The sequence below is a fragment of the Watersipora subatra genome, chromosome 6 (genome assembly GCF_963576615.1).
Source record: "Watersipora subatra chromosome 6, tzWatSuba1.1, whole genome shotgun sequence".
Taxonomy (NCBI): Eukaryota; Metazoa; Bryozoa; class Gymnolaemata; order Cheilostomatida; family Watersiporidae; genus Watersipora; species Watersipora subatra.
The window spans coordinates 8564250-8587694 of record NC_088713.1 but is presented as its reverse complement, the minus strand read 5'-3'; the positions used below and the strand labels follow the sequence as shown (position 1 = coordinate 8587694).

Here is a 23445-nt window from a genome sequence, read left to right as displayed (position 1 = left end):
GTTGCATAAAGTGTGTGTGTGTATAAAAAAGGTTACTGTTTTCACCAGTTATCCATCAAAACTTGAAATACGACGATACGGAGACGACATGATTGTCCGCATGAGAAGAATTGGCCTTGTCCCAAGTTATAGTAATTGAACCTAACACAAAATATTTCTTAACATAGGCATCGCAACGCGTGGGCGTAATGCTAAAACAATTAGCATGCGCATGAGGTATGCGGTGTTTGAAACTGTCTTTGATCAATATGCCGTTGTAGCTCAATGGTAGACCATCCAGATAAAGAATTGTCAATGCATTCGTCACCGCGATTCAAATCCATCAGGACACAGAATTTTAATATTAAGCCACAATGACAGATAAACGACATACTTTGAGAAAATATGGATAAACACTTAGGCAACTGCCTTGTCAAAGAAAATCTGACAAGCCTCCAAAAAGCGAAGCGTGTGCAATAAACCACAACTCAGAATCAAGCAAGGACATATAAAGACGTCAGCAGGGCCATCGCTGCAGTATATAAAATAGCGTTTGACTGCGAAGAAACAAGAAACTGCTGCTTATAGAAGCAAAATATGTAGTATATTCGTGTTGAGCAATATACTGACTTGATCTGACAGGACAAAGCAAGTTTGAATTTTCCTATTTTCTACTACGAAGAATTTTTTACTGCTGTCTACACGGTAGCCTCGACATTTTGAAATCATTGGGTTAAAGAGAAGAAAAGGTAGCAAACACGCATGTGAAGTTACACTTTGAATATATATTATGTAATAATCTCTTAATTAATAAAACCTTGAGTTGCTGTGTTCTGCAAGGGCTTTCAACAATGAATGCCATTCATGCCTGAGCTTGTATTGTGAATGAAGGATTAACAAAACTGCAATTGCAAATAAAAGACTATGAGGAATTAGTGACAAATAATCAAAGTATAACCTACAGCATGTGTAATCCCACTAAAATTGAATGCATAGGTACTGTTTTAGAAGTACGTGATTAGAACAATCTTAACTTTTGGCCAGGTTCCTCCAAAACTGGAGTATAATTGCAGGCATGAGAGGTCCCTAGTTAGTAATGAGAGTTTCCTTTCGTATTTTGCTGAAACCTTTGGAGGCTGCAGTAAACTATTACTCAAAATCAGTTTGTGTCTTGCTGGTAAGAAGTCGAATGATCTGAAGTTTGTCTGCTGATATGAGGTTTTTTATACGAATTTCCGTTCCGTTCTTTGGAATCCAGCAACTTTGATTTCTGAAAAAGGTGCCCCTTCATTCTGATATTTTGCAGCTGATAAGTGGGATCGGAAGATTCTCACATCAGATTGTTTGACTTCTGTTACTTGAATATTTGGTAGCATGCTTTCAAGTCTTCAAAGTCAAAGAGCTTTTGATGGCCAATGTTCTTTTCTAATTTCGCATGGATGCTATCCCTGGACATAAAAGTATGTCCAGGCTCAAAGAACTTCAAAGTTATGATATCAGACTTCACTACGTTGTAGTTAACTCTAAAAATTAGAGTTAGCTCTAAAATGGCTGTAAACAATGCTAGTAAAACGCGTGATGCAGGAAAAATTGTGTGACGATGCGCGATGACTAAAATCATGCCAGATCGTCATAAAATTGCTCCCAACGACTTACCAGATGCATTTTAAGTAGTATCTCAACAAACCAGTGATTTTTTCTAAGTTTAAATTATTTTCAAGCTAATACATGTTTCAGTTTTTTCAAGCATGTATGAATATGACCTTTGACAATTTTAGCTAGTTTTAATACTTTCGACCAATTTTGACCCTCACGCATTTTTCTAGTTTGAGAAAAATCTCAACAAACTAGAAAAATGCATGAGGGTCAAAATTGGTCCAAAATGTAATAAAAAACTAGCTAAAAACACTTTAAAATCTATTAGAAATTGTCAAGAGTCATATTCACACTTGCTTAAAAAACACTTCGACCTGTATTAGCTTGAAAATAATTTAAACTTGGAAGGAAATTCATTGGTTTGTCGAGATACTACTTAAAATGCATCTGGTAAGCCATTGGGAGTAATTTTATGATGATCTGGCATGATTTTAGCCATCACGCAGCGTCACACAATTCATTATGCATCCCGCGTTTTACTAAACCCGTATACAATGTCCAATTCGTATTCTGTCCAGAACAGTTATTAAGGTAATAATGTGGAGTACCACAAGGATCCATCGCTATACCAAAACTGTTTTTATTATAAATAAATAATCTTGTAAAGAAAACTGATAAATTTAAAACTAATTCGTTTGTTGATAATACTAACTTATTTTATAATGCTAAAAACTTGAAAGATATAGCTCTAACAAGCAGAAAACGAGACGTGATGAAAAATTTGTGCGACCAAAACAAACTAATGTTGAAAAGACAAATTTCATAGCTATTCAAAGTCCCCAAAATGAATTTTAATTAACAAAAAACATTTACATGAATAGACAAAACCTACAAATGATGAATAGCGTAAAACTTTTAGGCGTTACAATAGATAGTACACTAAACTGGTCAAGACACATTGAACTATTGAAAAAACAACTGCGACAATCCTTGGGACTTATTTACCAGGCCTCCTTGATCTTACCAGAAATGCCTCTTTTGCTTTTATATTATACTATATATAATTAATAGTGAAATATTTTATTGCTTGGAATCATGGGGAAATGCTCCAATGAGCTACGTAAACCAAATTTTGGTCATCCAGAAGCAATTGCTTAGGAAAATATATCATAAAAACTCTTATTTTTCTATCAACTCCTTTGTTTAAAAGATCTCGTGTTTTGCCTATACAACAGCTTTACCAACTAAGAATATGTCTTTTAGCTTTCATACAATTTAAATCTCAAACTAACTTGTCAACACATTATAACACTCGTCATTCCTCATTTTCATTACCTCGACCACTCTCTTCTTCTATTGGTGGCCATAGACAGGTTGCCTATCATGTGTCATCAGCCTGAAACTCCTTGCAAATTTGGCTAAGAAAAAGTGATAACAGTTTTAGAATGACAGTTTTAGAACTGCTTTAAAACAGTACTTGCTGGACTCTCTAGAATAGATTTCTTCTGATTTCTTTTGCTTAGACCGCTATGTTTTCTTTATTAACAATCTCAACTGTTAATTAGACTACTTTTTTTATCGTCTTGTTATGAGTTAATGTAAATAAAACCACCAAACACTGTTAAAATTGGCTATAGTTGCATGCCAAACATAACTGCAATCAATGGGCAAAATATAAAAATCCTAAAGGCTAATGACACCAACCAGAACGGTTGCATCTGTCATGTAAAAAATAGCTGTCTTTTAGGTGGGGAATGCCTGACAAAAAGCATACATCAACATACTAGTTACAGCCCCACTATTTTTCAAGGCAAAATTGCTGACAAGACAGTTCTAAAAATTTCAACTGCCAATCGCCATGAAATGGCCAGCAAATGAAAAAATAAACCAGTTTTTCGTTACAGGCATATCATTTACAGGCACACTCCATAATAATTTCAGACTTTGAGTGTCGAACAAACTGGCTAAGAAATTATTAATTACTACCCTAGGACAGTTACATTTTGCTAGCATTTAGTTTCGTGAGTAGTATACAGAGTGAATTTCCGCTGCTACTTAATTTTGCAGCTCTGATGAGTGCGAAAATATGGTGATGTGAAAATAAATGCAGTGGAACAAACATAATTATATTCCTCAGGCCCAGTTCACTGGTAAGAAATTTTTTTTTCAATTCGGGACTAGTTTGTATTTGTAAACCGCAGGTAGAAATGTGTAGGCAAGATCGATAATGCAATTCGATCGCTTGTGCCATTTGTTCCTTGGACTATCAATGATGTCTAGGTCCCTGCCGCCGTGACTGATGTGGTACCAACATTACATCTCAAGTATTTATAGGGGGTTGAGTTAGTTATATGTGGGTTGAGAGGATTTCATGTTTATCAAGAATTCTGGACTCCTGACACGGAAGATGTCTTGACAGTATGTTATCAACAATAGCAGAGGAGGAAGGCAATTATGCATGACTTTTTTTTGTTAAGGAAACTAATTGTGATATGATTTAATCGATGAGCAAAAGTATGATAATTAAATCTCTAATTTTCCATTTCTAATATGACGATTTTATTGTGGATATCAATGAACAAAGCTATTTAATTTAGCGTTTTCGCTCATTTGTTATGACTGTTTAGTTTCGCTCATAAAATTTCGCGAGAGGATGACTCCGCGAAAACGCGAAAGTTAGATGGCGCGAATACATAAGTGTCATCCCTGTACCCTGGCAGTACAGCACACCTACATGTAGTACAGTACTCTCACAGTACACTGTACCCTGGCAGTACAGCACACCTAGTACAGTACTCTCACGGTACACTGTACCCTGGCAGTACAGCACAGCTAATACAGTACTCTCACAGTACACTGTACCCTGACAGTACAGCACACCTAGTACAGTACAATGATCTCTCACAGTACACTGTACCCTGGCAGTACAGCACACCTAGTACAGTACTCTCACAGTACACTGTACCCTGGCAGTACAGCACAATCAGTACAGTACTCTCACAGTACACTGTACCCTGGCAGTACAGCAACCTAATACAGTACTCTCACGGTACACTGTACCCTGGCAGTACAGCACAACTAGTACAGTACTTTCACGGTACACTGTACCCTGGCAGTACAGCACAGCTAATACAGTACTCTCACAGTACACTGTACCCTGACAGTACAGCACACCTAGTACAGTACAATGATCTCTCACAGTACACTGTACCCTGGCAGTACAGCACACCTAGTACAGTACTCTCACAGTACACTGTACCCTGGCAGTACAGCACACCACAATGATCTCTCACAGTACACTGTACCCTGGCAGTACAGCACACCTAGTACAGTACTCTCACGGTACACTGTACCCTGGCAGTACAGCACACCTAGCACAGTACAATGATCTCTCACAGTACACTGTACCCTGGCAGTACAGTGTACCGTGAGAGATCATTAAATGTGCTGATGAAGCGAAGAGAATAATAATAAACTTTAATTCTGAATTCGAAAAGTCAATGATTGGTGCAGGTGGCACCGTGTTGGATGGGGAGCCCATTGTCGCGGGTTTGAATCCCATACGGTACAATATCTTTTTAAACTTCCAACTATGGCTTTGAACAAACAGACATGGTTCTCATTTTGGCTAAGATTAAGTCAATATAAAGTATATGTATATTTTTGAGAACACAAACGAATCCTCTAGTCTAAAACATAACCTTTACCAGTTTTCATGGGTTCAGTTAACTATGGTCAGCTCATCATGCTAAAAGCATTTTAGAATCATTTCATTAATATAAATAATGTTTAGATAGCCAACTAGAACACGAAAATGCAAAAACATGAAGAATGCTGATTTTACCCAAAAGACCAGCATTTTATACAGATTATAAGAACAGCATTATAGAACTAATAAGTGAGAGACGGAGGAACATCAAACATGCTCAACATACATTGTAGCTGAAGTACATGTAAGTATAAATTATATTTTTATTAATACTGGTATGAGCAATATAATAAAAGTAACTAATTCTTTTGAAACAAAAAGGGTAGAGCATAACTTATAAACTGCTAATTCCAACTTCAGAGGTTAAGGCACAAAAAAAAATTTGTCAAAATAAATAGCATACAAACTCCTGCTTAGGAACTATGTTACGGCGTACTAAAATATTTATCAACCCAATACGCAGAATTAATAGATATGTTAGGATATTGCAACAACATTTTTTTAAGCAATTGGACAAAAATTCGTCAGCTATTCATTATACCAAAAATAATTCTTATAATAATATTCTTATATAATTCATTATAATAAAAAATAATGCTTTATTAAGCCTTAATGACTCAACTTATTGATGACAATTTATAAGTTGTGATCTACCAGTTTGCTAGCAAAAAGGCTAGATTTTTGTCACTATATTACATTTATAACCATTTAAATTGCATCATAGAGGTCAAATAATAAGTGAACAATAAAGTTGAAAGATGCATTGCACCAATGTGAGAGAATGCATAAAACAACTTAACTCCTTCACAACGGAAACCTTCCATAATCGCTCTCCTTAGTACTTTACATTCATTCCGTATAGCAAAGAATAAATCCTTATTATATTATAATATATATATTGTTATATATATTATTATAAATATATTAAAAATATATATTATTATATATATTATTATATATATATTATTATATATATTATTATATATATATTATTATATATATATTATTATATATATTATTATAGATAGAAATTTAGAATATTGAGTATCAAACGAAACTGAGCACTAAGTTTCCTTTATACTCAAAATTCACAAAAATGTCGCAGTGCATTGAGTAAGCAACAATAAAATATGTACTCAGAACGCTAACAGACCACCTTGTAAAAAGCCAAGCGATAATGACAAATATAAATTCAGTTTGAATACAAATATCAACACTAAATCAGAAATCCACTCTTTTGATTTTTTTTCAATTTCAAACCCATTATAGAATCATTGAAAAACATGCTAAACACATTTGAATTATTATCACAGGGGAACGGGGGGGGGGGGGGGGGGGAAGCTGATCTAACCTTTAGGGAGTTCAATTGGCTTCATAAAATGGATGATGTAACGTGAGGGTAAATCGTGCGATCTCAAAAAGTAGGGTTGGTATGAAAAAATCGAATGATCACAACCATTGCTAAAAGTCAAAACTTTTTCAGGAAGAAATCATGTTTATGATATCACCATAATTGTACAAAAATCAGTGTTTCGTGACCAACAACCTTGTTTTGATATGTGTATAACAAATCTGTAAACACTCCTCTGCCATGAATTAGCAGGTGTTATGGAGATAATTGACTGTATGTGTAGTACAATGCTGCGGAAGGACCTTTGAAGTTAGGACTCATGAGTTTATTTAAAATTAGTCCATTCTCAATGATGGATTAATTCTGAGGTAGCAGCTACAACTGGTAGTTTTTCTTCACTATTTTGTTTAATACGAAATTAAACTCTCTATTGCAATCAGCTCAAATGCAAGCATTGAAGAGTATTCTCTACATTTGGTTTCGTTCTTTCAAACATAAGTAACCGGCTAGGTACTAAAAAACCAGTAAACTGGTATTTCGCATGATCAATCGCACTGATCACTCCAAGAAAGAATACGCCTAAATATTACATAGTACCTTTTTACGTGAAGCTGTTGGTAGATCTACTCTGTTAACTTACATGTAGTTTACAAATTATGATTTTATCTGGCTACTGAATGCAAAAAATGTAAGAAGTTGTCAAATTGAAGCATGTGGGTCACTAATAGTGAACATTAATATGTTCACTAGCATTCTGATGTGCAACGCAGTCTACAGACAATTTGCTGAACGGAAAAAGTAAATTTATCCAAAAAAAACTTGAAAATCGAAAAAGTCATTTTTGAAAAAAAATCATGATTATTCCAATCCTGTAAAAAAACACAGACTCTATAAAAAATGGATATAAAGGAAATTCAGAGTAGGAGTACCTTAGATTGGTAAAGTTTTCCTCGTCAAGTGACCAGAGCTCTTCCACCTGAATACCAGTCACACCTGCAAGCATTGTCTAAATGTGTGATCGATGCATTTACTGATAAATAGAATAATGTAAGACAGAAGCTGTTATCATCATCTATAACTATACTGTTGTGTAGAAAATGAACATTTACATGCAACTAACCTATGCTGTGATGGATGTTGTCAAAGCTACAACAGCTGGAAACATTAAAGATACTTTAGGCAAGCCTTCAGATTGATGTGCAGGTTGTTGTGAATCTATAGTAATTAGTCAGCGATCTGCTGTGACTTTTATGATGGTTACTAAATGTCGTGTGTTGTCAATAGGCTAAGCTTTCTCTTTCTATCATGTAAATTACTCGAATGGAAGTTATGTAATATATCTACATACTTCGAATAAATAGATCTTTTTTTGCTCAAGTAGATGTTTCACTAGATCATAACAATATGCAATCTATATAATATAGATAGCCTATGTGCACCAAACACTAAATTGGTGACAAGAATAGAAAAAATTTTCACTAGCTCTGATTGACCAGCAACTTTAGTGGCTGGATTACCTGTTCCCACGATTGCACTGAGATGAACTCGTACTTCACTGCATCTAGAGTCCCCAAAGAAGATACCTCTCATGCTGAAGGGTCTTAGCAATTCTCAATATGAGAGTTTGAGAGATTTGGTTAGTTTTGAGAATTTGAACAATAGAATTAAAAAAGGAGCAAGAGCCAATGACTTTGAAGATAAACTCGATGAAAACTTCTTGGAAAAAATCATTTCGGGAGTTAACCATCCAGTTTTATAAAATATATTGATTGAGGACAGAAAAATTATGACTTTGGCTGAAGCTGTTGAGATTGCAGGCATGGCTCAGTTGCTGATTTTTCCCAAAAGAAGATGCAATAGCAAACTACAAAATTATGGTGACCGGTAAAACAGAAAAGCTTCAAAATATACAGTTACGTGCTTTGACGTTGAAAGGCTGGGCATATGGCTAGTAATATTATTGTCCCGCACGAGGTAAATTATGCGCCCAATGTAAGGAGGGACATTTTTCTGGCGTGAAATTCTGTCATTAACTAAAAAACAGAAATGTACAATGGTGAGTGCTATCGTTAAAAATAATGCTGCTACCCCCTATGGCAGGGGTTCCCAACCTTTTTTGGCCTAGGTACCCATTGGGAGTCATATTGCAAAAAATGTACCCCTTTAACTTCTCTAGTCTTTAACTAATCTTTAACTTCTCACTGAATCTTGCAGCTTTCTCAGAAGTCTGTGTAGCAAAGAAACCTGCAATCTCATCAATCAGTCACACAAATCGATTCAGGACATTGCCTTTAGAAAGCCATCTCACTTCTGTGTAGTAAAGGAGGTTTTTATGGTCTGGATCACAATCTTGACATAATTGATGAAACAACCTTGTGTTTAGGGCTGATGCTTGCCTAAGTTTGTCTGAATGGCAAAACTAGTTGGCTTTAAAATGATACCAATAATAGCTCTATAGCAGTGGTTTCCGCAAAGTTATTAATAATTTAAGCCAAACAAACCAAAAATTTATTAAGCTTATAACTTGTATTGTACCCCCTAGATTTCTAAAATGTACCCCTAGGGGTACTTGTACCCAGGTTGGGAACCCCTGCCCTATGGTAATATGACTCTCACTGACCCACCCAAAGCTTAGGAACATTTTGAGTCACAAGTTCGTATGTTGGGCACGTAGCCTACATACTTTTTGATAAGGGTACATATACATGCCCAGCATGTGTAGTAATTAAGACAGTAACATTTTTGTAGATGCAGGCGCTGTAAATAACGTGATTGCTAGAAAGACACTTTATGCGGTAGTAAGCGACTGTATGCAGTAAAGTGTCATGTCATGACTGCAGAGAAATAGTGAACTTTAAGTTCAGGAGTTGGTGTGAAGTTTGGAACAGCAACTCTAAACACCCAAACTGCAACTGAGGAGAGATGCTTAGGCCGCCCAAATTGACGTTTAGTAACCAAATTAAGTATATTCTCACCGAATTTTTTAATCAGTTCACTAAACACTCCAGGGTCACTTTCAATTAAACACCAATCTCCAGCGCTCATGGTAAAATAATTCAACTTTAAAATTGAAATACTGTATACCACTATGCTAACAGTATATCGATTTACACGCACTACTATATTTCTAATTTGACGAGATGCGAATGAATGAAATTTATTTCCCACAGTCCTAACTAATCCAACTAAGTATCATCCGAATTATCTGAACTAGTCTCCTATTAGTTAAAAGTAAAGCGAATGCCGAATCAACAACTGCCATTTACATACGCACACGTCCGGTTTTCACGCGGGCGACTCACGCTTTGACTCGCTGCAGACTAACGTCGCAAAACTAAGGTCAAGGCAATAGTAAACCTAAAAACTGACGTGTATTTACTGTGCATGTTAAAGCAAACGTTTGCAACCAGACAGTTTCGCATTGGTGTGTTTAATTATATTTAATAACGTTTTTGTTTCGAATACGTACGACGATTTAATAATCATTGCTTGCCAAGACACCCAAGCTAAAAGATCGGGCTTGCCAGAGGACCTTGAAGAGTACAAGATACTCAGACGAACAAACAAAAAGGTTTTCAGAAAAATGGAACATGAGCATTATATTAGAACTCTTTTTGTACCGCTAAGCAAGGGGGACAGTAAGCCTTTTTATTCTTTTTACCGAAGAAAGTGTGGCCGGAGTGGTGGTAGCGGTACGTCAGCTTTTAAGGACAAGTCTTGCTCAGAGACAGCTGAGATTTTTAACACATTTTTCCAAAGCGTATTTTCAAAAACAGACCACAGGCCTACTTTTTATAGTGATGGGGTAGCAAAAAGTCAGATAGTTGTTTCTAAAGATGGTGTCATAGTAATTTGAAAGGTCTTAAAGATGGCAAAGCTCCGGGCCCAGATGGCTTGACAAAAAACGATCTTAGTTTTGATATAAATAATACCGCTAAAATTTTAACACTAATTTTTCAATACTCTTTGGATACTGGAGTTTTGCCAGACATCTGGAAAACTGCAAATATTGTACCAATTTTTAAAAAAGGGAACAAAGAGCTCTCTGGAAATTTTAGACCGGTGTCTTTAACATGTATATCATGCAAACTTTTAGAGCATATTATTCTTAGCAATATAAGCCCAATACTTGAGGAGTTTTTAAGCCCTGACCAACATGGGTTCAGGAGAGGACTCTCCTGTGCTACTCAGCTTGTTTCTACATCAAATGAAATAATGGCGGCTGTTGATAATGAAACATCAGTACATGCAGCAGTCTTGGATTTTTCCAAGGCTTTTGATAAAGTCTCCCATGGTCTGTTAATTGACAAATTGCTTCGTACTACAATTGACAAGTCAATAATCAAATGGATAGAAAATTTTTTGTTTGATCGATTTCAGAGAGTGGTTATCCAAGGAAGTAACTCAAGCTTTTTGGCAGTTACATCCGGAGTCCCCCAGGGTTCTGTTTTGGGCCCTTCACTATTTTTAGTTTATGTTAACGATATTGGAAGTTCTCTTCAACATTCTTCTATAAGCCTTTTTGCTGATGATGCTCTCTTATACTGTCCAATTACAACGCCTAGTGATACGCTTTTATTTCAGCAAGATCTTTTATCTCTTGAGCGGTGGGCTAACACATGGAAAATGGAGTTTAATGTTAAAAACTGCCAGGTAGTTTTGTTTGGCTGGAAGCCACCAATCAACCAAGTTAATTTATCGTATACCCTTTATGGCGTACACTTGGAGATTGTGGAATCTTTTAAATACTTGGGAGTGAATGTCTCTAATGACTTTAAATGGGACATACACATAGATGACATTACCTCTAGAGCATATCAAAGGTTAAGGATGTTCAGGAGAGTATTACACGGAGCACCCAGAAACGTCAAAAAAATTGCATATCTTAGTCTGTGCAGGCCCGTTTTGGAATTCGCTTGTGAGGTATGGGATCCATACCTCATAAAACATGAAACACAACTGGAAAATGTCCAGAGGCGCGCTGTGCGTTTTATTGCGGATCTTAAAGGGGTGGAAAGCGTAACTATGGCCAGAGACAAATTAGGGTTGGAATTGCTTAAGAACAGACGGAAGTCGGCTCGAATGGTTTTACTTATAAAAATTCTCTCCAGCAGTGTGCATGAGTCTTTAATCAATAATTTTAACAATATACACAATGACACACACTCACATCATACCAGATCGGTATCCAATGACGTACCTAGGGCTGTTCCAGCCAGCAAAACATTTTATCATAACAGTTTTTTACCGAGAACTTCTCGCGACCTACGAGGAAATTTTTAACGCACTTTTTATAGTCATGATTTTACTTACTTCGAATATTACTTGACTTTTATTGAAAACATTTGAACTAGATCTAGATACGTACATGATGGCCCTTTTTTTCCTCGGGGATCGAGGTCTTAGGGTTCGATTGACCAAGACCAAGACCCGTAGAAATATATCAGAGCTTGCGCTTACCAGTTCCCACTTAAACAAAAATAAATATTAGTTTAACAAATGGAATTAAGTTCGTTAGTGTCGATTATAGTATTCTTAATTAGTTTACCAAAATTCGGTCTTTAGTAATGCTTTTTGTGGCAAGACAAAATTTTATCTAGATTATACAACTATTATCTCTATAATAACTTAGTCAACTGGGTTAAAGTAAGTTCAATAACTTTTTATTATTTTTATTATTATATTTTCCTACTTAGACCGCACAGCAGGTGCGTAAGGGGTGTGGGAACACAGTGTGTTTACACTAATAAGTGGTTTCAAAATAAGATTTTTTTGTAAAATTATATTGTGTTTTTCTATTTATTTTTATATATATATATTTACATACATTTATTTTATTCTGTCCTAAGGATTCATCTTATCAGGATCTTAACTCTCTTAGTGTACTCTCTTAATAACGTTCAGTTTTTTTTCTATGCTTATCCCAATGCGTTTGTCTTGTGTATTTTTACTAATTTTCAACAAGAAGACTGAGCTATTTAACTCACCTGCATTTGCTACAGTTGTTTTATGGATGAATGATTTTTTAATTTAGGGTAGTGGGAAAGTGGATTCGTGGAAAAAATCATATACACATTTATCAGTGTTGAATTTGCAATATGTATTCTTTTCTTTTGCTTAAGTTGTGTAAACTAGTTATGATATTTTTTATTTTGACGAGTCCAACATTTTAAACATCGGTCCTACAAACTAACACAATTCTAAAACAATAATAGTGGCACAAGATGAAAGTAGCCACTGAAAGTGACAGCTTTACTAGAACAAATTTTTATGGTTTATTTGCTCAGTCTCGTACATCTACCAGTCTCAACAGTCAAAAGAAACAGCATTTCAAAACGAGAAGAACTATCATACTCTAAAGAAAGCCATGACAATCAAAAGAAAAAGAGGCAGAGTCATTGGAGCTGTTTTCGTTTCTAGACCGTCTCTGTTAGCTTGAGATAAAATGTTTAGGTTCTCAGGTTATAAACTTGTTTTGAGTACATTGTAAAAGTTTACTAGTTTGAGGTGATGATTAGTTCCTGTTATTTCGGTCAAGTCTGGTAAAGGTTGGCAGAGCTGTGTACATATAATCGCCTCGGTTGTCTTTTGGTGTTTTTCTGACCTGCTATTGAGGTCTCTTCTTGTTGTGATAAACAAATGGGATTCATTTCTTGAGGTCTCTTCTTTCTCTTCTTTTAATTATGCGGTTTTCACTGATAGCTCCATACAACAGCAGCATGATAAATCTGTCAATCTTGTTGATGGTTATATTTACCTTCGTAAAACCTTGCTAAATATCTGTTTGCTTTAACGTTGCATAACCAAATCTTCAAAGGTAACAGCAAAGTAGCTGATGTTCACTCATTATCTGGTCTTCAGCACATCTATACAGACTTATCGGTTGGCGTACTGACTGTATCTTATGCTATTCATCTATATATATAAATCTAAGTGTTTGTAGTACATAATAAAATACACTGATGAAAAAACTGCTTTGCACTGGAATTGATCTCGAGGACTCCAGTTTTGCAGACAGAAATACACTAACCACTATGCCAATCGGCCACATTTCCATACTATTGAGTAACTGGACATACTTATTACATGTGTCAATCTCTTATTATTGGTTATTACTATCATGTTTGAATATAATGATTGCATGAAAGATCATGACGCGTAACAATTATGAGCACAATTATAAGCACAATTATTCCAAGCCATGGCAATGTGAATGCATGATTTATTGACAGCGTGATTAGCTTAACATCCACGCATCTGAAAGTGGAAGTTCAATTCTTGTGAGGTACAATCTTTTTTCTTAATGTCCAGATGGAAGGACGGACAGCTCGTATGATAGTAAAGATTTAGATTAGCTAAGTTACTCAAATTCATTGAGTGAAGAAACAGCCAATGGTGACTACAATACCTGCCACTGTTCATAAGCTGTTTTAAATCTGGAATGAATTTGAATGTAGAATAAGAAGTAAAAAATATTTTTTATTTCTTAATACTTATCCCTTTTACTTATTAATATTTCAAGTATTTGATTTTTTTACTGGCCGAACACACAAAATAATCACCTTCATTTAAAAGTTAGAATGGTAAAATATGTATATTATGGTAATTAAAAAGAAATTTTCTGTGCAAAAACTTTGTATTAGTGGTGCAACATTTTTCTTATGTATAAGTGAGTTGTTCCTTTTTATCGGAATAAAAATTACAAACTATTTCTACATTTATTTCATAAAACTTCTGATAAAAATTAGGCTGGCGTTTGAGCTGCTCCAGATACGGCAATACATTCCACAGCCCTCTCTGTTTCTGGAATATTCATGAGAAATCTATTGCATTTTATACATCGGTCGCTTTCTTAATACGGTCAAACATGGATAACTCGAACTTCAAGGGACCGAGCAAAAGTGTTCGAATTATCAGAGCATTCAAGTTATCATAGCACTGTCACAAGTCCATATATTTACTTATTTATTAGTAGATACATGTACATATACAAACTATAATATAAATCAAAAGCACAAATGGCTTGTTTCAAATGAAATGCTTCTAATGTAAAGTTTAAAATGTTTTCATGAAAAAGTATAGAGATTTTTCTATCACTTGAGATTGGTTTGTTGTTTGAGGTGATGTTATTGCCAGGACGTTTTTCAGATTGACATTGGCAAAACTTGATCGTTGTTGAAATGCTCAAAAGAAAAGACATTTTTTTCTTTTGGGGTTTTACCCACGATCAATTTTGCCGTTTCTTCTTGAAGTTTATGCAGATTACCTTACTTTACCTTGGATTCGTTAAGAGCAACACTCCGAGGCAGTTCAATTAGAAGTTTTACGAGGTTTTACGGTACATTCTATATCACTCACGCTTTTTTAATAGATACTTATTGAATGTACACACGTATTCTGTGTTTAGGTCAAACGATGAATAGTTTTTTGTAGCTCAGACAACGTATACGTTTAATTACACCAATTTTAAGACGTTTTAAACATTCAACATTCCGACGTTGATTCAACATGGAATCAACGTCGGAAAACTCAAGGATTTTCGCCACGCACATACAAAACATCATGCGATTTTTGTTTTGTATGTGCGTGGCGAAAATCCTTGCGCGCGTGACCCGGCTAGCCCGTGCTATTCATCGTATCGCAGTATAAATCATTTTTTACCAAACTTAGAAAAGTCGTTGACAAAAATATTTTGCCGATGGTGGTAATAACGACGCTTATGAATTACGAAAAGATGAAGTTTACCTCTATGGCTTTGAATAAAGTGATTTTCTAAAGCGATAACAACCGTTTTGGTAGCCGTTGGGCAAAAAAACAGTTCGAATTAACAGTGTTGAGTTCGAGTTATCTATAGCAATTTATCATTACGTGGGAACGGACCAAAGGAAATGTTCGAATTAATCATGTGTTCGAGCTATCCGTGGACGAGTTATCCATGTTTGACTGTACATGGTTTCTGGTGTAAAATAAGGTAATAAGCTTGAAAATCTATTTGCTTCTAGTTTTTGAAAAACGTAAACCTATTTATATTATTCAAACAAACAAATTAAAAAAAAACAGTGTATGTTTAAAACAGTGTTTTAGAATGGATTGTGGTCGAATTGTTAGTGCATCAGTTTACAACATTTATACATAGGCCTATTAATTCATACACATGCTACAGACAGTACTATTTCGGCTATTAAAGCCTCATCAGTGCAGCTCAGAGCCAGCAAGGCAGACAAATCCCATTGCCAATGAGAGTCCACTTCTTGCCATGAAACAACTAAGTTGCCTCACAGACTTTAAGAAGTCAATGTGCTGACACCAGAGTGCTCAAATCACAAATGTGATGAGCTTTGCATACCTACTTATTTATATATTTTTAGATTGTCTTTATGTTTTTTAGACCTCAGCATATTAAAGACCCAAAAGTTCTCACTATCTGAAAAGCCAGTAGTCAACAATTTGACCAATGAGACAAAAGCCAAAGGTACCAGGGAGAGCTTCAGCCAAAAGAGCTGCACGAGCTGCTATCTCTAGCAGTCAGAAGTCGACGTAGGTTTAATAATTTTATGTAGTAAGTGTGGTTACAAGTATTATGTATACTACCACTAGGAAGTTTAGTGTACTGTGAGAGGTCATCAAGTGTAATAACTATGTGCAAACTTATTTGCCAATGTCTAATGCAGTCGACTGATGCAGATATTACCTCGTCGGGCTACTAAGGTGAATGCCATGAGTTCAAATCCTGCATGATGCAATTTTTTTCACAAACTCAAATCGTGGTTTTAGACAGATAAATGGACGAACATGTCTCTTATTATAGTAAAGATATTCATTCAGCTTTGAAAAAATTTTTCACATCCAGTTTGGTCAATTTTAACAAATCTTTAGTATGGTGTTTCAATAGCTTATTTATACGTTTGCAAATGATCGTGTCAGGCACAAATATTTTCAAGTTTAGTAAGATTCTTAGCAATACTAGCCAACCCCTACATCCTCACATCATTTTTTAATAGCTGACCATCCTCTCACATACGTCTCGGCTTTGACGGTATGAAACAAAAACAAAGCACTTGAAATTTATTTCATGCATTATAGCTACAATCTTATAGTAGTTTCTGGTGAATTGCTCATATTCAATTTTACTGCTTGGTTGGGATAAAAGATGAAAATGGAATATATTATTTTACTAATATTTAATAGCTGTAGCTTAGGCTAACAATAGGCTACCATATTATTCAATAATGGTAGCCTGTTGTTGCGAATCTAAGATATGCTACCAGGCAATCATAGACTACCCGGTAGCATCTAGATTGTCTATTTTTATATACCTGTGTAGATTTCCACATAATCTGTGTATATAAAAATTGCTTCATATCTCGAAACAAATCTTTGTATGTAGAGGTGATTGATCATAAGTCGTGGTCTGACTGTATTATGGCTTACTATACTTTGAATGCTTTTCTTCAGCGGTCTACTGTTCTACTGTGCTATCAATAAATTAACACAATTCCAATCATTTTTACCCTAAACATAAATATTTGATGATTGGCATAGCACAACAGATTTGTAGTGAAAAAATCAATGGTTTGCTTTTCCAGATAGATTTCTTCTTTATAAAATGTACTAGGTGTATGCCTGGCGTTGCACGGGTAATGGAATAATTACCTAATGATTTTGAGTAACTCTGGAAAGCCTGATCTTTACTAGAGTCTTTACTAATACAATGCCCGCATTTTAGGCCAGTTTAACAATTGTTATGTGTAATGGTCAACAGTGCTAGTTATTGACCCCAAACAAGCTTTTTCAAGCGTGAGTATCTTAACCAATGTACTGACTATTTGGGCAATGAATCCCTTGTATTCTGTATAGCTTGATAGTTAATCCTTGCTAAATTTCAATTGCTATAACTGGACACAGGGTTTAACAAAAAACAAACACTGAGATTTACAGATATAAGATGGATATGTACTACGTATATATGTATATTTACTATATAATAATATTTTCAGACTAGCTTTGAATCATTAACAACAATAAATATTGTGAAAGGTCACATAAAGGTCACATGTTTGTTGGATGCTGCTCATTTTATGTTTAGCGGTTTGCTGAATTAATTTTGATTTCTAAGGTAATCTGATCACTCCCTAGATATTTTACGTGTTCGTCATGCTTCTCACAGTGACACTTAATAACAGCTGTGACATATAGATTGCCCCTAAACGCTTTTTCTACCGCATCTGCGAACTTCTGCTGCCAGTAGATGTCATTTACTAAAATTAGTTAAGATTGATTTTAGAGCTCCACGGCTAGTTACTCATGGAAAAGAGAAGGCTATCAGAAAAAATAATATATCTAAAACTGGAAGGAGGAGTGAGCGTGTTTCACGGAAGGTGGCTGCTGGGCTAACTCTAAGATCCAACAATAAATATCGGTAAGGGCAATGAACTTCCTGAGAACTTAGTCTTGTGTGTGCAAGACATTTTTGATGAGCAAAGTGGCTGCTTTATTACACACTGCTTTCATTAAATTAGTACTATTCAAATTTGAGGGTCCTTGGCTACTGTATACCTTCTATCTACTGCCTTAGACCTGTCAAAAAGGGCACTGCTTTAGATCTCTCATTAATGATATTATTGTGTTATTGTGCCGTATTATTATATGTTATTGTGCAGAGTTAAAATGGTATTTTGCAGGCAGCTGGCCCACAGAAAATTGGAAATTTTTTTTGCATTATTAAATTTTCTTCAGATGTTAGTATTTTTGCATTTTCGCAACCTTTATCTATAATTGCTTTGGCTATTTTTATTATTCATGAGCATACACACAGAGATACAGATTTTTCAAGAATTAGCTTTTTGGTCACAGTTGAGATTATACCAAGTTTGAGCTAAATTTGAAAAATTATCGCTCTAAAATCATCCATAATACCAGTATAGCTAGTCCAGTTGAGATGTGGATGGTATGTTTGGTAATAAAATATTTGAAAACGATTTGTATTTTCTTCTAGTTATCAGAAAACTGCAATATATATTTTTATTTTTTAACAATACATTAAAAATTAAATGAATTGAAAAGTATTTTTTTATTTTGAACGAATGCCATACCTTTCAATATTGTTAGCCTTTTCAACCTGCTATGGCTATAGCAGGTTGAAAGTTTCAACCTTTCAACATTAACATGTTAATGTTAACATGTTGTAAATTAACACTTTAACATGTTAATCCAGAACATATGACAATTGAAACACTTGTCACACTGTAGATTAACGCACGCACAATTGCAATTTTACACAATGGAAACGTAGTGATAGGGAGGTGTCATGTGAACACACAGCTGGGATGATACTTGCACCTGAATGTTACCAGGAGTAAGGTTGATCAAAACCACAGTTCTAGAGCTGCAGAGATGTCAGTCAATGTTACACAGACTCTAGCTGAGCAAGAGGAGTGTGTGAAGGCTGTAAGAGATATTATAAACAGTGGCAAATCAGATGTGCTCCCACGGATAAGAAAACTTTTAGAGGTAAGTGTTATTAGTTTGTACAGAAGGAGTTATGATCTCTCGGGCTAGCTTGTTTATTTACGTATGCAGCTATTAATAATATAGCCTTGGATAGAAGATCTTGCCACAGGTTGATTAAAATAAACATTCAACTAGTTTTGCAAAAAATGTGGCTTCAGGTCCGTGCACACTATCGCTCAAATCGGCTTTTAGCTGTATGATGCACTGCAACGATTAGCTGTTTTTATGTCATCGTCAACGATAAGGTGTACACACTATGATCGATTAGATGCAGGTGATTTCTAACCAACAACCAATTAGAAAAATTATGAAATTGCATTCGTGATATCGCGGGTCCTTTTTTATCTTTTAATTATCTGATTATGTAATTCATCATGAGTGTAGTTTTTTGCCATGCTTACAAATATGAATTGACACCAATCTTCAAAACGGTTGAAATTGCATCCGATTTCGTCAACAAACAGCCAATCAAGATGCTAACAGTTGTGATCATTGGTGTCAGAGTTCAATATGTTGAAAGTCCATCGCATCGTCGCTATCAACGATTACATTGGCCACTCATCGCAAAATAGCGTCATAGCAGCAGATCATATCGGTTAATCGCACAGCTATTTGTGGATTTGAGCGATAATGTGCACGGGCGGTTCATCGGTTAACAGGTGGTAATACTATGATTTCCTTTTTTGGGCAGTCATGGCTTTGGGGTTTCAAGTGCTTCACTAGTGGATTCGAAATTGGTGATCAATTCTCAAAAAGCTTACTGGTGGTGACAGGAATCTCAGCCTGTGTTAAATCACTCCATGATTAAGTCACACTGGGCAAGTCAGAGCCTAGCGGGCAGGAAACCATGATGACTGTGCTTGGACACGTTACTTTGTTAGCAGACATTATACTCGATATCTGAGGGGCTGCATTCATACTTGTGAATGTGAGAGTGTACATAGAAGAGTCAGCATAAAAGAGACTCAACTTTTGACCTTTGGCTTGATTGGTCAGACATGCGCTAGTTTTAATATAAACATTTATAGACTGGTGACTAGAAACAGTTCCTTTAGGTTAGTGTTTCTAATACAGGTACCATGAGAGCTTCTAAAGCTTAATTTCATTGTATTCTCAAATAATTTTCTTGCCATGTAGCAATTGTAGGGATAAACTGGATTTAATTTAAAGGTTCTTGCAACAAAATTCACATTACAGTTATTTGGTATCAGAAGATTCACCATGTCTTACTCTGTTGTGTTGTAGGTGCAAAATATATGGGAATGTGATTACAAGCTCTTAAAAGCTAAAAAACAAACAGTTAATCGCAGCCTCACGAGACCGCCGTAGATTGGATTCGCTTTCCAAAACGGCTCAAATGGGACGTAGCTGTTACATGATGGTTTCTGTTTACACTTTCATGCAACCTCATTCGTTGAAATATTTTCACAAATATAGTTCACGCATTCAATAAAGCCATATCTATTGTTCTTAAGCGTCTTTTTTATCGTCATTGTAATGTTGTCACTTTTAGCAGTGATATCTTATAACTTACCGTAAAAAATCGTTAAGCTTTTTAACTTTAGCTCGAAGGAGTACATATCATTGTTTGATAATCATGACGAGCCTGTTGGTCACCTGTGATAATCGAAAAGTGCTGCAAAAATTATTTGCGAAGTAGTGGGTCACGTTGTCGATTACGACTTTACGATTGAATAATGCCGAAACGAAACTGTAAAGTAGCAAGCATCTATATTATTATTTATTTATTATATATATCTATATTCTAACCCGAAGTGTTTGTCATAAACTAGTGCTACGATATGTTTTATAGTGAGCTTTTTATTGGCCTTTCAATGCACATGAGAACATCACGTGACAAGACGATAACCAAACTGGAATGACTACGTCAGATAAATAAAGAGATTCCAATCTACGGCGGCTTTTCGTTTTTGAGCCTTTAGGAGCTGGTAATCACATTTCCACGTATTTGACACCTACAACACAACATAGTAAGACATGGTGAATCTTTTGATACCGAGTAACTGTAATGTGAATTTTGTTGCAAGTCAACCTTTAATGCTCCTATTAATATACATGTACCATAAAACCTCTAATTGAATGCCATGGTGCTTTATTTTTCAACCATTTTTCTATAGCGGCGGTCAAATGGAGAGGGCATTAAAATAGAGGCTGGCGTTCAACTAGAAGTTTTATGGTATTTGTTCAGTTCGGCTTTTCACTTTTTCTTTAGGGTGATTTGCATTGCTTGTGTCTCAGTTGTTAATACATTTTTGCAAAGGCTGAAGGTTTTCTCAAAAGGCCACCTTTTTGAGCTTGCCAAGTTACCAGAAATGAGATGCTTCATAATATATTTTTGGCAGTGAAAGTACATAAAATAGGTACATGGAAAATGACATTGACATCATAAATTTTAAACCATTAATCAGCCAATCCTGTAATTATTAAAAAAATTCTTTTAGAACCGTTGCAAAGAAAAAAATTGGCATGCTGCTATGTATAGTCGCTTTTACTCTTTGTCAAACATCAATGTTTTGTTACAATCTCTCTAAAGTTTACTTTATGTGCTTTTTATTTCATTTATTTTTTTTATATTTCAATGTATTTGTTAGCAAACCTCTTAAGATTAGTGAAGCAGCTTTCAATTGACTTACTTTGTTCCACCTTCTATTCTCACACATTTTTCTACCTACTTCGGATTGGTTGATGGTTTCTAGGTTGAAGGCCATGACGATCCTGTGAGAACTATCTCAAGAGGAAGGCTTACTGACCTTGACCCAGGTGAGTGACCATTATCATGAAGGTGAAAAAGTGTGCACACCTTGGTAAAGTGTCATTTCTATTGTAATTGATGAAGTGCAATTCAAGCACTCCTTACGGAAGAGGCGCAGTAAGCTGTCTCATCTATATAAATCTCAAAGTTTGTCTGTACGTATGTCTATATATGTGGGTAGTTCAGTTTGTCCAGCTATAGCTATTAAAATCTCGGATGTAAAAGTTCACTGCTTGCTGGATTTGAGCTCACGGTGATTGCAACCACAAGTTTTCAAATCACGCGCTTAACCACTGAGCCATACAATCCTTATCAATATGTTGCACTTATCCTATACCGTACGCACACGCATATGGTGCAAAAGTACATGCCAAATGCGTGTGCGTGGTGTAATGACTAACTATTATTAACTAATTAGCCTTTTGAATTTGTTATTTTTTGAAATTGTTTATAAACTGTTTTTGCTATTATAACCTATTTTTTAATTTGTAATTTTTAAGTGTGTCGTTTCAATTTAAAATGTGCGTTGCACTTCTATTTCCAGTTTTTCGTAAGGTTTGGTAGCTAAATCAGTGAATGTTAACACTTTTCGCGCGGACAACTGTATTATCTCGGGTAGGAATAGAGTAGAATAGTGTAGAGTAGCCTCTACATTCTCTCCATTCGATCAGATGAAGTACAAGACCGGCCGATATCTCATTTTTACATTTGTACCAGTATCGAGCGGTACCAGTATTGTCGTATTCAGAGTTTAGATGGATAACTTCTACTGGAAGAGTAACCTTTTTATACACACACTTCTATGCACGAATTGCTATTATTAATTCAACATATTCAGAGTTTATATTTTGTTTTCCCAGTTCGTATTAATTGTATCATTACCAAATCATCTCTTATTGTAATCGTAACAAAATACACTTAATTTAGCTATTGCTTGCTAATTATTTCACATTCACATTTAAACACTTTTAAAGTTGTTTTATCTTGTTTCTTAATTTATTTGACCTGCACAAAACGTTTTTCTCATAATATGAAGTTTGAAAATTACAGTTGTTTGAAAAAGTTTGAAAATCTTTACAGTTGTTTTATTTTTTCTCTTAATTCACTTGAACTGCACGAAACACTTTTCTCATGATATGAAGTTTGAAATTTAGAATGGTAACTGTTATCATATGTTAAATAAAAATAAAATTTCTGTGCAAAGACTTGTACTACTCGAGCAATGCCGGGCATTCCCCTAGTATACAATGGAACCTCGGTTCTAGAATGGTCCGGTTCTCGACCAATTCGGTTTTTGACCAAAAAATTTGAGATTTGTTTGTCTCGGATTTGGAACATAAATTCGGTTCTCGATCAACCCGCGGCATGTGCAATAAAATTAAAGGTTTGGAACAGCTTCAGAAACAGCCTGGAAACATTCGTTAATAAAGGGAGATACAAGTTACGCTTCATTAATTTTTTACAAAAAGGAAGGAACCACTTGGGACGACATCTCCTCTACTAAAAAGATTTGCTAGGGAGACAACT

General features: G+C 35.3%; 2 protein-coding genes across 2 annotated transcripts in view; one reads left to right on the top strand and one right to left on the bottom strand.

The window, feature by feature from the left end:
- Positions 1-9766, bottom strand: part of LOC137398502 (ubiquitin carboxyl-terminal hydrolase isozyme L5-like) — a 28598-nt gene extending 18832 nt beyond the window's left edge. The window contains exons 1-2 of the mRNA XM_068084619.1: positions 9611-9766; positions 7565-7628 (exon numbers count right to left, since the gene is read on the bottom strand). Coding sequence (XP_067940720.1) covers positions 7565-7628; positions 9611-9680 — 134 coding nt within the window. The 5' untranslated portion in view covers positions 9681-9766. The remainder of the gene's footprint in view (positions 1-7564; positions 7629-9610) is intronic.
- Positions 9767-10015: 249 nt separating this feature from the next.
- Positions 10016-23445, top strand: part of LOC137398011 (uncharacterized) — a 28135-nt gene continuing 14705 nt past the window's right edge. The window contains exons 1-5 of the mRNA XM_068084109.1: positions 10016-10059; positions 16024-16172; positions 17920-18054; positions 18989-19145; positions 21863-21926. Of these exons, the coding sequence (XP_067940210.1) occupies positions 16090-16172; positions 17920-18054; positions 18989-19145; positions 21863-21926 (439 nt within the window). The 5' untranslated portion in view covers positions 10016-10059; positions 16024-16089. The remainder of the gene's footprint in view (positions 10060-16023; positions 16173-17919; positions 18055-18988; positions 19146-21862; positions 21927-23445) is intronic.